Source organism: Dermacentor albipictus, chromosome 7, assembly GCF_038994185.2.
Source record: "Dermacentor albipictus isolate Rhodes 1998 colony chromosome 7, USDA_Dalb.pri_finalv2, whole genome shotgun sequence".
Lineage (NCBI taxonomy): Eukaryota > Metazoa > Arthropoda > Arachnida > Ixodida > Ixodidae > Dermacentor > Dermacentor albipictus.
Window position 1 is genome coordinate 110,069,091 of NC_091827.1, and position 15,953 is coordinate 110,085,043.

Consider the following 15,953-nt stretch of genomic DNA (forward strand, 5'->3'; position numbering starts at 1 on the left):
AACATCAGTGGGGATAGGGAAAACCCCTGCCTCAGTCCCTTGTTGATTGGAACTCTCCCCTCCTTCTTCATCTGTACGCGCCTGTTCGTATGAGATTAAAGCTGATATTACGTCCTTCTAGCGCCATCTCCATCCTCACCATGCACATCAGGTTTTTCGGGGAAAACACCAAAAAAGCAGCGCCACCAACCGTAGGAGCCAGCAAGCGCCAGCCAACACAGCCGCAGGACGGATGCCTTTCGCAGTAGGGACCACAACTTTCGAGATGCAGACGCGTATTTTCAAAAGCACTTTGTCGCAGACGAATTAGGTGAGGCGTGTAGTTTATGCGACCGCCTATGGTTTCGATCGTGCATAGTCAGGGTTTCACGGTCCAAGCAAATGGCGGTCCTTAAGGAGCGTTTCGCCGGAAGCACGTTTCTTCGGGCGTTGCGCATTGTGTGGGGAAAAATGCTCCGCGTCCTGTGAGATAATCATCGAGCATGCTTGTTGCGATACATTTTTATAGGAATTATACCCTAAAACTTGTTATTCCAACCTTACCTGGCTAAGGCTTGAATAACAATAGCTGGCTAAAAGGCGTTGAGTATGGTCAAAGAATCGTCATACGTGTCAAGATTGATCTTTTTCAACAACATTTTGCGCAGATGGCTGTCATACTGTTCGGAACGTGGGCACTGTGCTATCCTGAAAAGGCACTTACTGCATCACTTTCGTTCTCCTGCATCTACGCATTGTCACTTCTGGATCCAGCCTGCGGCAACATCGTTGTCATGCTAAGAATGATTGTGCTGGTAAGTTGGCTAAGGCTAGTGAGCCATACTGCTCACATCACCTACTGTTGCTAGAAAAAATAAATAGTGTCCTTCTCGAAATGGGCTATATGTTCTTACGTTCGATTCTTTGTTCCTCATATAAAGTGTTGAAGATGGCGCCCACTCGTGTGGGCACCTTCTTCTTCGAGGAAGCATAGACACCTATTCGAGATGTTGAGAAGGCATAGACACAGGCACAATGTGTTTGTGCGAATTTCTCTCTGGTCACGTGCTCTAGTGCTGCATTTCACTGGTTACAAGCTACGTCGCGTCGGTGAATTTATGGTAATAACTTACAGATTTTCTTACAGTAACTGTCATTGTCATAAATGCTTCTATCGGTAAAGTTAGCTTACAAAATTGTTTTTAGCGCGTCAATCTGGGGCCCGGAAATTATTATTGAAAGTGCGTATCCAGAATTAAAAAAAAAACAGTGCACACAGGCTCCGTGAAATGGCAGCTGAGAGCACAAAAGCATCGAATGCATCCAGCCTGTTCTAAACAGCTATTTTAAGGAATGAAAGGTGAAATCTGTACCAACAGGTATTTACTGTTTAAAAAATGCCGAATGTGTTCATGGTTACTAGAATCAGGTTGCTACCATAATGCATCTTGAACATTCCGGCAAGCACTCTTCATGGCATACATCGCGAACGAGATCACAATGTGAGTTAAGGCGGAGGAATCTTTTTTCCACGGAAGATACACAACATATGTAAAACATCGATGAGAAAAACTATTGATATACTAGAAGACATTTCGCGTTTGGGAGTGAAACATACATCCTTGAGATAGCCTAGTGGCACCTACGTTTCTTTCAGAAAAGATAAGTTTTCAGGAGCATTTTTCGAAGTTTTTAAACGGATTGACTCCGACCTGAGGGCTGCAGAGACTGTTGATTCAATGAACTTCCCTCTCATAAGTATATAACAAGTATTCATTATTATTGATGATTGGCCTCATAAATGCATTTGAAGGCACGCAATGCTGCCTTTCAACTGCTGCGTGTAACCCTCGGATATTTGTAACCTAGCATGAACAAAGTGGCATGCGTCATCACATCTACATTTTTCTGCGCAGTGCGTTAGGGAACAAAAGCGAAGAGGGCAAGTTGACGCACGGTTAGGCTTTGCTCTATCGGTTACATGGCAGCGTTCTGGCAAAGCTGCTCGGTAAAACATTACATTGGCGTTTCACTGCGTGAACGCGGGTTATGTGCGAGCGTATGTGAGCTATTCTGTATCTGTGCAATGCGTGTAGATTGTTTTAGTAATGCTTCCATTGAGTGTAAGGATTCCGATATTTAAGGCTGATTATTATCACACCCATGTTGTCGCAAGCCTCCTAGCACGTTTCTCGGGAGTCTCCTGGGCATGGCAAACCCACGGCTTTTGTGGGACTTCTGCTTGTGCCTGGCGCTTGGCGAAGACTTCGGGGTCAGTCGAATGGCACTCCGCCACTTGCATCGCTGCTTCGCCCTTTTAGTTCGGCGCTCGGCCTCTCAATCGCGAAACGTGGTCAGCGCATCCATAGCACACACAGAAGCGCTAGTAATACAGTGTACCAGAACACAGATGTAGCGGGCTCACTGCGCACCAGCGCCAAAGGGGAGGGCTAAAGCTCATAATGTCAACGACAGGCGCTTTCGACATGGCACACTAGGCGTCGCATCGTCGAGATCAACGTAACGTCTGCGAATGCGTTCGCATCCATTTCATTGGTGCTTCGATGAAGCGGTGCTCGCTGCGAATGTCAGCGGCGTCTTTTCTTTGCGTGTGCAGGAATAAGTGCTTTACCCTGTGGCGCACCAGGAGTGGCGCCGTCGAGATGGGTCTAACGTCAGCAACTGCGTTCGCATCCATTGCCTTGGTGATTCGACGCAGCGGTGTTCGTTGTGCATGTTAGCGGCGTCTCTTCTTTGTGTGTGTTGGAATAAGTGCTTTCCCTGTGACGCACCAGGCATCGATACGCCAAGAAAGATATAACGTCAGCGACTGCTTCCCCTCCATTGCCTTGGTGCTTCGACGCAGCGGGGCTCGCTGTGCATGTTAGCTGCGTATCTTCTCTGCATGTGTTGCACTAAGAGCTTTCCTTGTGGCACACTAGGCGTCGCGCCGTCGAGATGGATGTAATGTCCAAGACTGCGTTCGCATCCATGGCCTTGGTGCTCCGACGCAGCCATGCTCGCTGTGCATGCAGCGGCCTCTCTTCTCGCCATGTGTTGCAATATGAGCTTTCCCTGCGGCACACAAGGCGTCGCGCCATCGATGTGAACGTTATGTCTGCGACTGCATTCGCATCCATTCCCTTGGTGCTTCGACGGAGCGGTGCTCGTTGTGCATATTTAGCAGCGTCGCTTCTCTGCATGTGTTGCAATATGAGATTTCCCTGTGGCGCACCAAGCATCGCACCGTCGAGAACAATGTAATGATCGTGACTGCATTGACATCCATTCCTTTCGTGCTTCCACGCAGCGGTGCTCGCTGACCATGTTTGCGGCTGCTCTTCCTTGCGCGTAACGTGTAATGTGCGCGTGTTCCAATATGAGCTTTCGTAATTGCACACCAGGTGTCGCACCGTCGAGATGGTTGTAATGTCGGCTACTGCGTTCGCATCCATTATCTTGGTGCTTCGATGCAGCGGTGCTCGCTGTGCGTGTTTGCGGCGTCTCTTCTCGTCATGTGTTGGAATAACAACTTTCCCTGTGGCACACCAGGAGTGGCACCGTGGAGATGGATGTAACGTCAGCAACAACGTTCGCATCCATTCCCTTGGTGCTTCGACGGAGCAGTACTTCATGTGCATGTTAGCGGCCTCTCTTCTCTGCATGAGTTGCAATATGAGCTTTCCCTGTGGCACACTAGGCGTCGAGCCGTAGAGATGGATGTAATGTCCAAGACTGCGCTCGCATCCATGGCCTTGGTGCTCCGACGCAGTGATGCTCGCTCTGCATGCAGCGGCGTCTCTTCACTGCATGTGTTCCAATATGAGCTTTCCCTGCGGCACACAAGGCGTCGCGCTGTCGAGACGATTGTAAGAGAAATGCAGCCATAATGAAGGACAGAGCGCTATGGGGATACAATAGGTACGAGGTCCTCCGAGGTATGTGGAAAGGTGTAATGGTTCCAAGACTTATTTTTGGAAATGCGGTTGTTTGCTATAAATCAGGGGTACAATCAAGACTCGACGGGAACCAAAGGTCAGTGGGTCGCCTCGCATTGGGCGCTCACTGGAAGACTACAAATGAAGCTGTGCAGGGTGATATGGGCTGGACTAGTTTTGAAGTGGGGGAAGCTCGCAGTAAAACTGAGTATGAAGAATGGCTGAGGAATATGGAAGAAAGTAAATGGGCTGGGAGAGTGTTCAGGTATCTGTACAGAAAAAAACATTGATTCACAGTGGAGGAAAAGAACTAGGAAGCTTACCAGCGAGTATGCGGCCTGTAGGGTGGACAACACAACAACAAAGGTCAAGCGGAAAGTCAGAGAAGCTGAATTAATCTCATGGGTGGCGGCAATGGAAAAGAAACCTGCCATGAGTAACTACTTAAGAGGAAAAAACGAAATCAGGAAAGAAACCATTTATGATAACTCAAAGGGAAGCTCATTACTTTTCGAAGCGAGATCAGGATGCCTTAGAACACGCACCTATAAAGCGAGATAAAGGAAGAAGAAGCATGTGCTTGCTGTGGTAAAGCTAGGGACACTATGGAGCATGTTTTATTAGAATGTGAAGACGTCGACCCAGTGGTCGATTTAGGCACCACTGGCCTCCTTGAAGCCCTTGGGTTCAGAGGGAGCAGTCGTAAAGCAAACATGTCTGCAATAGACATTAGTAAGAGGCGACTGGAGGATTGGTGGAAGAAAAGTAGGGAAACGACAAAAGACGGGGACGTACAAAAAAAGCACAGTTCGCAATAGGGGATCAAAAAATTTGGCCGTGGTAGTTCATAGTGTTTTTGTGTCTTTTTTCATTGTTTAACCTAGGTAGAATATTAGGCAGTATAGTAGCAAGAGCTTGGTGGCGCAACCCACCGCCCCGTTCCAAAGGGGTCGCTCATAACATCCATCCATTCATCCATGTAAAGGTCGCGACTGCATCCGCGTCCATTCCATTTATGCTTCGACAACTTTTTTTTATGCGAAGCATATTACTAGAGCTCAACCCAGCTCCTCAGGCGCGGTGGTGTCGCCTTCAATACCACGTGACACCATGACGTCACGACAGAGGAGAAACGGGGCTCCAACTCGCGCCGTCGCTCGCGGCGTCGCGGCGAGCAGCGAGCAGCGAGCGATAAGCAGCAGCGCTTGCCTCTGCTAGACACTCACGAGGTGAGATGCCTCCTGGAGACAGAGCTGCTCGTTGGAATGAGGAGCGAAGGTTGCGGCTTGCTACAGAGACTGTTTCTAGGTGGCTTTGCTACGGCGCAGCGACTACGCGCCCCGCATCGGACGTGGTGAGCGTCGAGCAACGCAGCGTTCGGCGCGACAACGAAATGTGCGCCTGAGCAAGCGCCGCACTCCTGAGCCGACGCCGACGACACCGGCTTTTCTGCGACACGAGCTCCTTAACGCTGTCGCGTTAAAATAAAGGCTAGTATGCTTCGCATCCTGGGCTTAACCTTAGCTAAGCCACAGCCAGTTTTTTTCTCTATGCTTCGGCGCAGCGGTGCTCGCTGTGCGTGCTTGCGGCGTCTCTTCCCTGCATGTGTTCCAATATGAGCTTTCCCTGTGGCATACAAGACGCCGCTCCGTCGAGATGGATGTAATGTCGGTGACTGCGTTCGCATCCATTGCCTTGGTGCTTCGATGCAGCGGTGCTCGCTGTGCATGTCAGCGGCGTCTCTTCGTTGCATGTGTTGCAATATGAGATTTCCCTGGGCCGCACCAGGTGTCGTGCCGTCGAGAAGAATGTAATGGTCTCGACTGCATTTGCGTCCATTCCTTTTGTGCTTCGACGCAGCGGTCCTGACTGCGCGTGTTTGCGGGGTCTCTTTGCGTGTGTTGCAATGAGGGCTTTCTCTGTGGCACAGAAGACGTCGCGCCGTCGAGATGGTTGTACCGTCGGTGGATGCGTTCGCATCCTTTGCCTTGGTGCTTTGACGCAGCGGTGCTGCCTGTGCATGCTAGTGGCGTCTGTTCGCTGGATGTGCTGGATTAAGAGCTTTCCTTGTGGCACACCAGGCGTCGCACCGTCGAGATGAATGTAATGTCCGCGACTGCCTTCGCATCCATTCCCTTGGTGTTTCGACGCGGTGTCGAAGCAGAAATGGAAAGGGCGCGAACTCGGCGATTCTCTTCACGACCTGCGGCGCTCGCTTGCCTCAAGGCTACAAATAATATATCGCCGAATTCACAGGCGGGCCATTTACGATTAAGCGTAAAACATGCTTTGGTGCGGCAAAAAACACCCACTTGTGATGGTGTTTAGGCTCAGTTGATACTATTTGTCTGGTGAATAATTGCGTAGTTGCTCAAGCTAACATTAATACTCGTTATATTGGTGTAATAGCACATGAGTGGTGCCGTTGTGTAGACAATTATAAGGCAGCCAAGTAAGCAAATATGGAGTAGCAGCCGAGCTAAAGAATCCTTACGCTTTGCCATAGAATACGTGGGTCATTTGTAGCACTGTAACTTGTGAAGCAGGCTGTAGACTTTTATACAGCTGCATGCAGCACCTGATATGACGCTAATCACAACTATATGTAAAATCGGTTACAGAGTGTCACTTGCAGCCAGGACATTCAACATGCGAAGATCTTATCAGGTGCCGGGGTTACAGAGGGGATCTCTCGTATGTGCAATTGGCGACCGTACTGGAAGCAATATAAATCTTTGAATAACCACTACGGAAACTTGAGAAAGGTCTCTAAAGTTATACAAGTCTTTACATTGCTGGAATGCCAATCGCATTAACTTCGACAGTAATCTCGCGGTGGGTTCGGCCGGAACAACACGATCGACCTGGCCAGCATGCACCCTGCGTACCTTACACTTCAGTACTGAGCTTTTATAGCATGCCGCCTCAAAGTTTTGAGGCGGGAGTGTTCCTACCACTGAAACTGTTGAGCGGCAGAAACAATACACAATGGGTTTGTGTTTGCGCTTCCGTGTAACAGAATGATGTTTTCTCGTATATTCAAATTACACTCCGATGTTATCACGTCTCTAGGTTGTGTGTAAGTTGTAATTAATATTTTTTTACGCTTTCTACATGGAGAAATTCAGTTAGTGAAGTAACATGGTTGCGCTACACCGAGGGCTTCGTGGTTTGGAATGATTCTTTCGCTCAGTACGGTCGACGCTGGATGCTGCACAATGACGCCAGATTTTCTGCCTCACGGCACCCTTAACGTTATCGAGTTAAAATTTTCTTTGACAGTTACTGTCCACCCCGCACTGGCGTGTGCATACACCACTGTGTGGTATCACACCGGTGCTTAGCAGGAACGCTAATGTATATGGGCACAGCCCTCATGACCGACACGGATGCGATGAAGAATGCTGGCCTGGGGTCCGGCAGGGCCGATACTGTGGAGGGTGATAGTGCGTCTATGTGGCTTTGTGTTACGTTTGCAGCCAAAGGCATTAGACAGTTTTAGTTACACGTACGTAGAGGCTTTGCGTACGTCGAGCTTCTACATGTCAGCAGTGCGCATGCGTAAAACGTAGCGGCCGCGCGCTGGTCTCACGGACGTACGTGAGATTCATTTCTTTGCGTGCGTTTCTTGCGCACGTAGACAGCTTCGCGCGGGAGTTCCGCAAGATCACGAACAAGCGATAGCGGGCCGCGCGTGCGCAGACGGCTCGCATCGAAACACGGCGGCAGGATTGAATTTGCTACCGCCGTGTTCACACTTCCCGATAGATGGGGTTACGGGGTCCCTTTTGGCGTGCGTCGCGTACGTGTAGCTAAAAGCGTTTCAGATGGCGTGCACGTAATGTACGTAGGCTTTTCACGTTTGCGTACGTGAAGCCTCTACGTACGTGTAACTAAAACTGTCTATTATCTCTGGACCTATCCCTGGACTCACGGGCCGCAGATGCAGTACCGGGACAGCACCACGGAGCTGGTGAAAACGCGCCCGGAGTGCGAAGTAATAGCTATAAGAACGGTACACAGCTACAAGCGTAGCCACTGTCGGGCAGGAAATAAACGGGACCAGTCCGTTGCGTTGTCTATCACTGAAAAAAAAATCGTAATGGCATTCATTAAAAAATGGCAAATCAGGCGGTTTGGAAAAATATAGTTTAAACAAACATTTTTTATTGCATAGTAAAAAACTGTGGTTCGCGACCCCCTGCGGACATATTTTCGTCAATGAGGGTTTAAATGTGCTAGCAGCTTTCAAATTAAACACACTTCGTTACGGCATATGCACATCTTGGAAAATAAAGGGTCTCAGTCTAAACCTGACGATATCGAATGCGTAGTCACTAATGGCCGGTAGCTCTAGCACTTGCAACAAATATGCACGCGATGGAATTATCATCTGAAGCCTTATTAATAGCTTTCATATAACGTCACGGAGCCAGCTTGTCACCGGGCCGGTGAACCAGTACGGCGGCTACGATGACGTCAGTGCAAGCCATCTTATTGATAGCTTCCACGTGACGTCACGGAACCAGCTTATCAGCGTGCCTGTGAACCATTATGGCTTCCTCTTTGATGTCAGTGTAAGTCATAGCTTCGACGTGATGACACGGAATCAGCTTATTGCGCTGGTGATGGCGGCTACGATGTCGCTAGTACAAACCATCTATTGGGGGCAACAAAATGTGAATACTGTGAAGTTTATAGGAGTCGTCGAGCGATTGCCAGAAACACAACCGCAGCAACGACAGCTCAGCTGCAAGGGCGAACTGGATCTTCTTCTGGCTCCGAGACAGGCGATGGCGATGGAACTTTCGGGTGCCGTTCTCCTTCCTCATGATTGAAATGAGACAGATTTTCCAGAATTACTTTTTTGTTAAGCATAGCAACAGACGACAACGTTACTGCACGTGCGTCAGAGCACGTGCAGTAACCATAATTATCGGAAAATGAAATGTTGTGCTCAAAGCATGAAATCTCTTGTTTTTCTTGGCGTCTAGCGAGAAATAAGACAGAAACGCTAGTCAGAGGCAGTTCAGTGGGTTGCATGGTTTCGTCATGACTTTCATTTCTTGTTTAAGTCCGAGTCATCGAAATATGCAATCTGCGGAGTGCAAATGGACACAGCTTGATTGGTACTTTCGCATTTATTTATATATGAGCAATGTACTTTCTCATTCACAGTCAGTCTACGCGGTCAAGAGGATCACCAAGGCATGCACAGAACCGGAAAGAAGAGAAGCCGAGAGCCTTTCCGAAGAAAGCGTCCAACCTGAAGGCAAGTAGCTGCCAACGCATTCACAAAAAGAAAACCAGTGTTGTCGCAGCCTTGTTTTCGAGCACTTTAGTTTGGACATGCTCATGTCATTGGGCGCTACAGTGACCATATAATGGTAAGAAATCGAATTATGCAAGGCTTGAGGGGGGAACGGAAGAAACTGGTACATAAGAAGCCGATCAACAAGTTAGCGTTAAAAGGGAGAATAGAGGAATTCCAGATCAAGCTACAGAACATGTATTCGGCTTTAACTCAGGAAGAGGACCTTAGTGTTGAAGCAATGAACGACAATCTTAAAAACAACATTAAGGAGGAGTGGGCAATAGAAGCCGGTGGTAACTTCGTCAGACAGGATACCGGTGAGCTATCGCAGGAGATGGAAGATCTGATTAAGAAACACGAATTTATGAAAGCCTCTAACCCTGCAGCTGCAAGAGAACTGGCAGAATGTTCCACGTTAATCAACAAGTGTAAGATAGCTGACTTAAGGAAGTATAATGTGGATGGAATTGAGCATCTTCTCAGGAAAGGAGGAAACCTCAAAGCAGAGAAGAACAAACTAGGAATAGGCAAGAATAAGACGTATGCGCTAAGAAACAAAGGCAGCAGTATATGAATAAAATGGTTGAAGTGGTGGGGGAGTTATATAGAGATTTGTACAGTACAAGTGGCACCCACGACGATAATGGAAGAGGGAATAGTGCAGAGCAATTTGACATGCCCCAAGTAACGCCGGAAGAAGTAAAGAAAGCCTTGGGAGCTATGCAAAGGCGGAAAGCAGCTGGGGAGGATCAAATAACAGCAGATTTGTTGTTGATGGTGATATTCAAAGCACGTTTACAGGAGGTATTCAGAGACGTGGAGTGGGAAAAATTGGGGATAAACGTTGATGGAGAATACCTTAGCAACTTGCGATTCGCTGATGATATTGCCTTGCTTAGTAACTCAGGAGACCAACTGCAATGCATGCTCACTGACCTGGAGAGGCAAAGCGGAAGTGTGGGTCTGAATATTATTCTGCAGAAAACTGATGTAATGTTTAACAGTCTCGGAAGAGAACAGCAGTTTACAATAGGTAGCGAGGCACTGGAAGTGGTAAGGGAATTCATCTACTTAGGGCACGTAGTGACCACGGATCCGGATTATGAGACTGAAATGACCAGAAGAATAAAAATGGGCTCGGGTGCGTTTGACAGGCATTCTCAAATCATCAACAGCAGGTTGCCACTATCCCTCGAGAGGAAAGTGTATAACACCTGTGTGACCCGCCGTGGTTGCTCAGTGGCTATGGTGTTGGGCTGCTGAGCACGAGGTCGCGGGATCGAATCCCGGCCACAGCGGCCGCATTTCGATGGGGGCGAAATGCGAAAACACCAGTGTGCTTACATTTAGGTGCACGTTAAAGAACCCCAGGTGGTCAAAATTTCCGGAGTCCTCCACTACGGCGTGCCTTATAATCAGAAAGTGGTTTTGACACGTAAAACCCCAAATATTATTATTATTACAGCTGTGTGTTACCAGTACTCACGTATGGGGCAGAAACCTCGAGGCTTAGGAAAAGGGTTTTGCTGAAATTGAGGACCACGCAATGAGCTATGGAAAGAAGAATGATAGGTGTAACGTTAAGGGATAAGAAAAGAGCAGATTGGGTACAACGGAACAAACGGAACAAACGTGGGTAAATGACATCTTAGTTGCAATCAAGAAAGAGAAATGGGCATGGGCCGGACATGTAATGCGGAGGGAACATAACCGATGGTCATTAAGGGTTACGGACTGGATTCCAAGGGAATGGAAGCGTAGTAGGGGGCGGCAGAAAGTTAGGTGGGCGGATGACATTAAGACGTTTGCAGAGACAACATGGCCACAATTAGTACATGACCGGGGTATTTGGAGAAGTATGGGAGAGGCCTTTGCCCTGCAGTGGGCGTAACTAGGCTGATGATGATGATGATGATGGTGGGCAGATTGTTGTAGAGGAACTTGCCCCCCTGTATACGCAATGCCTCATCACCTCTAGCGCACCGTAATCTTGGAAGAACGCTAACATAATCCTAATCCATAAGAAAGGGGACGCCAAAGACTAAATATTATAGACCGATCACCTTTCTTTACGTTGCCTACAAAATATCTACTAAGGTAATCGCAAATAGAATCAGGAACACCTTAGACTTCTGTCAACCAAAGGACAAGGCAGCATTTCGTAATGGCTACTCGCCAATAGACCATATTCACACTATCAGTCAGGTGATAGACAAATTTTCAGAATATAACCAAGGCTTATATAGAGCTTTCATTGATTTCATTTCATTACACACTGATTCCGTAATGTCTCCATGACTGCTGAGGTTTCGACAGAATCGAACGCTTTCTCTTAATCAATGTAGCTATATACAAGGGTTGGTTATATTCCGCACATTTCTCTATCACCTGATTGGTAGTGTGAATATGGTCTATTGTTGAGTAGCCTTTACGGAATCCTGCCTGGTCCTTTCGTTGACAAAAGTCTAAGGTGTTCCTGATACTATTTGCGATTACCTTAGTAAATAGTTTGTAGGCAACTGACCGTATGCTGATCGGTTAATAATTTTTTACGTCTTTGGCGTCCCCCTTCTTATGGATTAGGATTATGTTAGCGTGCTTCCCAGATTCCCGTACGCTCGAGGTCATGAGGCATTGCGTATACAGGGTGGCCGGTTTCTCTAGAACAATCTTCCCACCATCCTTCAACAAATCTGCTGTTAGCTGATCCTCCACAGCTGCCTTCCCCCTTTGCATAGTTCCCAAGGCTTTCTTTACTTCTTCCGGCGTTACCTGTGGGATTTCAAATTCCTCTAAACTAGTTATTATACATTCTTAATTAGATTGATTTGAATGTACAGGGTATGTATATAGCAGTATGTCGATTGTAGCCTTCCTGTAAAAAAAATTGTTTGTACTTCGTAACTCACCATGTTGAAACTGTGTCTGCGTGAATTCATGGTGTCTAGGCCCTAGTCAGGTGACTACGTGTGTCACCTTTAGCCCTCTTCACCCGGACAACTGTATATTGTCTAAATTTCAATAAAGTTAAAGTGAAAGTATAGGAAATGCCTTTGCACTGCAGTGGGCGTAGCCAGGCTGATGATGACGTTTCTCTCTGTTATGCAAATAATTATCGCATCTTTTTACTGCCACAATCATGATAAGGTAATTATCACCTTGTATTAGTGTAACGTCACTGTTTCTTGTATCGTCGCGTCTAGTGTTGTGCCATTGAGCGCCATATCGTGGACTAGACTCACAGCAATGGCATATGCATTTCGCTGAGTATGATATGTACAACCAATCACGTATTTTAGCTTAGCTCCACGTTAAAAAGCCTCGAGAAGGTTGGAAAAGTCGTCTGGAGCACTTATCTACGGCGTGCATTGTAACCCACTTTGCACTTTAAGGGCAATAATTCCCGCACTTTGATATAGGTCACCGTCGCGGACAGGAACGACGTTGGTCATGTAACAATAAGTGCAAAGCATCAGAAAAAAAAATAGAAAGAAAGGACAAGAAGCCAAAAGTAATTTTCTACACTTTCATGGGCACAAATTAACAAAAGTGAACAGTGCTGATCAAGTGAAGATCAACCTTAAGCATTGCTTCTGTAAACATCTATTTTCCTGTGTGACTAGCATTGGCAGATGAGCAATATCAGAACAAGGTTAAAGCAGGAGCCAGCGTTTCGACAAGTATACTTGTCTTTTTCAAAAAGACTAGTGCATTTGTCGAAATGATGCCTACGACTTTTCCCCTTTTATAGTTTTGTACATTATCTTGAATTTCCGTCTTCCGCTTTCCCCGTGTGTTCCCTCGCATTAGTAGGTAATTTGAATAGCTACACTGAAACAAAGATGTTTGGCGTGGTGGACTCGAAGCTGCTAAGTGACTACATTTTCTTGCTCTGCTCGAGTTTCTGTTCGAGAAGATGAGCCCTACCTTGTTAAGATGTACTGGAATGGCGCAGTGTGTCTTCCGTATAGTAGAACAACGGGAGAACCGGGGATGCTGCGGATGCTGCGGTAACCTTTGGCCCTAAAGGTGAAGCATCGATTGCGATAGCAAATTAGTAGGAAGCCATGCGAAGCAAGGATAGTAGTTTTACCGGCCGTATAAACTAGGAAATATTCTCTCATTAACGGAATTAACAAGCACGGTGTCAGCGCGCACAATAAAGTATGAACACATCACACTAGATGAGCGCGGACATTCGCTGCGAGAACGTTGGTGTGAGCAAGCATGGCAGCCGCAGATATCGAAGTTATCTTCATGCTATCTATTGCTTCGACGCAAGAGTAGTGAGCACACACCATGCAGAAATGTGTTAGCTGTCTGCAGGTGCCTTTCGAAATACCGCTTGGACGACCGCGCGCGACTGTGCAAAGTACGCATTTATTGGCGGATTAGAAACAGCCCCCCCCCCCCTTCCTGTGCTGTTTCACCGCTTTCCTCCCTTTCGCTCGCTAGATTGAGTAGCGACCATAGAGAAAGGAATTCAACAAGAGCGAAGACTCCTATAGAGCCTAGCGGCCGAATTGACTGTAGCGCGCCAAGCGGATGGGATGAACTCCTTCCAGTTGGGTTTTTGGGCACGCGTGTTTTGAACACCAGCTAGTACACGCCACGGCGGCTCCCCTAATCGGTGCGGCTTTTTTTTTCGCTTCTACGGCTGAGCCACGTGCAGCCTTGGCGCGGAATTGTCTTACTGTTTAGTAAAAATGATTGCCAACCATCTTTACATGGCTTTATCGAACCTGTGCCGCGTGCAGTTTCGTAAGGTAAATGCCAAGCGCCTTCTGAAATGATAGAACGTTTTTTTTTTCCTCTATATAAGTGCTCGTTCCGGACTTTTTGTCGATTCGTCTAAAGTTTTAGCACCAGGTAAGCAGCAGTAGTTGCCTTTCGAAGTTCCACCGGACGCCATCAGCTGACAAAAAGTAAATTACAAGCATGTATCATTTTGGTATATAGACCTAACAGGAATAGTGCGTTTAGAGGCGAAACTAGCGTAAGTGGTGAATAGGTGGCATGAGAAAGAAATTCACATTTACACACGTTTCGTAAAAAAAGATTCCTCTCAAACAATGCCGTAAAATATGAACAATACATCTGATTTTCAAGCACTCCTCTCTTCCCGGCGACTATTTCTTGCACTTTAAGGGCACAATTACACGGGTGTGAGTACGTTTTTAACTGAACTTGGCCTCAGCGGTCGCGATGGTACGCAAAGTACACAAGTGGCCAGAACAGAGGCTATCAGGCAGTCCATGTTACAGGCTCGCAGAACTCTTTCTGACCACACTCAAGACAAATGCGTGGGTGCAAGGCTTGTTTTCTGTCACTCAGAAGACTGAATTTTCAAGTTCTTGGCTTTTGAGCTCCTCGGCGTTATCCTTTGCGCGTCCTGCCGGCGCAAACAACACACTCCCATGATCCCACTTGCCAATCGGCCGTCGTGTTTTCGACTAGCGTGAGTACCGAAAGAAGGTATATGATGTTGTAGGGCGACATAAAACGTCACAAACACGCCAAACTAACTGCCTCACGAAGGCCTAGCTGTTTTTCGCTAGCTATCTCACTAGTCTTGGTTTTGTGCGTAAGCCTAAATTTGCAAATATCACAAACAGTCTAAGATTTTTCACCTTGCCGTAGTCCAATAGTGCAGTGGTGCCGTGTCGAAATGCAGAAGGAACGCAAAAATATGCTGGTAGCCCAACAAACAGGCTACGGCTACATCCAGAAGAGGCGTGTCGCCGAATAGATGGCCTTCAGATGCGGAACCGTCCTCGCTGGCTTGCGTGGCTCGTCTGGCGCATGACGCATCATATGGCGCGTCCGGCATGCCGCTAGCGTGTTGCTAGGTAAAGCGAGAAAAGTAGGTCGCGAATATGAGTTCATTTATAAGCAAAACTTTTTAAGCTTAGCGGGAAAGATTAAAAAAAGATAACACTGTCTGTAAGTTCATTCCCAATTGTCGTTTTCCGATGCCCCATCAACTAACGGATTGCATTAACAATACGCGTGACCTCTTTCCTGTTGCTAGTTTTCGCCGAGTGTCCCCCCTTGTTGAATTTGTTTCTCTATGCAGCGATAGTCAGATTCCCTCGCTCCCGGTCTCGAAATATGCAGTTCCTGCTGGAGCACAACGCGGCTCCCAAATCTCTTCGATCCTCCCACGACATATCGTGATCGGCGGCTTTACGGATCCGCTTTACGGATCCATTACGGATCCGCTTGCCGGCAATGACTTCAGGCTTCAGCGACAGATGACGTTGTAGTAGACCGGAGGGATCCAGCACCCCAGGCCGCCATCGCAAAAGGAGCCACATTTTCGCCCCAAGACGGCACAGTGCCCTATTCCAGTCAACCATAACCAACTATTTGAGATTGTGATGCGCGTTTCAGAAAACAATACTCAGAAAAAAAACACCAACATCAACGGTCCTATGCAGCTAGGACACGCAATTTCTGTCATCTCAGTATGCCCAAAGTGAATAAGCCCGCCAATATAAAATACTAGTATTTAACAGGGTATAGTGATTTAATTGATTAAGAATTTGTTTTGTCGTGTTCATATTTTAGCAGGGGTTTTCACGTAGTGCTGAAGTTTTCAGATTCAGCAGCGTGGAAAATGCTATTGAAGAATGAAGACACAGGCGAATACTACCTTCTTAAAATTTACGAAAGATGCTGAAAAGTCCACGTTATATACGCTATCTCCTTCGATCATCAAA

At 47.2% G+C, this 15,953-nt stretch overlaps 1 protein-coding gene across 1 annotated transcript in view; it reads left to right on the forward strand.

Moving 5' to 3' along the window:
• Window positions 1–15,953, forward strand: part of LOC135903480 (ATP-binding cassette sub-family C member 3-like) — a 108,332-nt gene that overhangs the window by 31,370 nt on the left and 61,009 nt on the right. Inside the window, exons 5-6 of the mRNA XM_070522069.1 lie at window positions 648–794; window positions 9,096–9,189. Coding sequence (XP_070378170.1) covers window positions 648–794; window positions 9,096–9,189 — 241 coding nt within the window. The remainder of the gene's footprint in view (window positions 1–647; window positions 795–9,095; window positions 9,190–15,953) is intronic.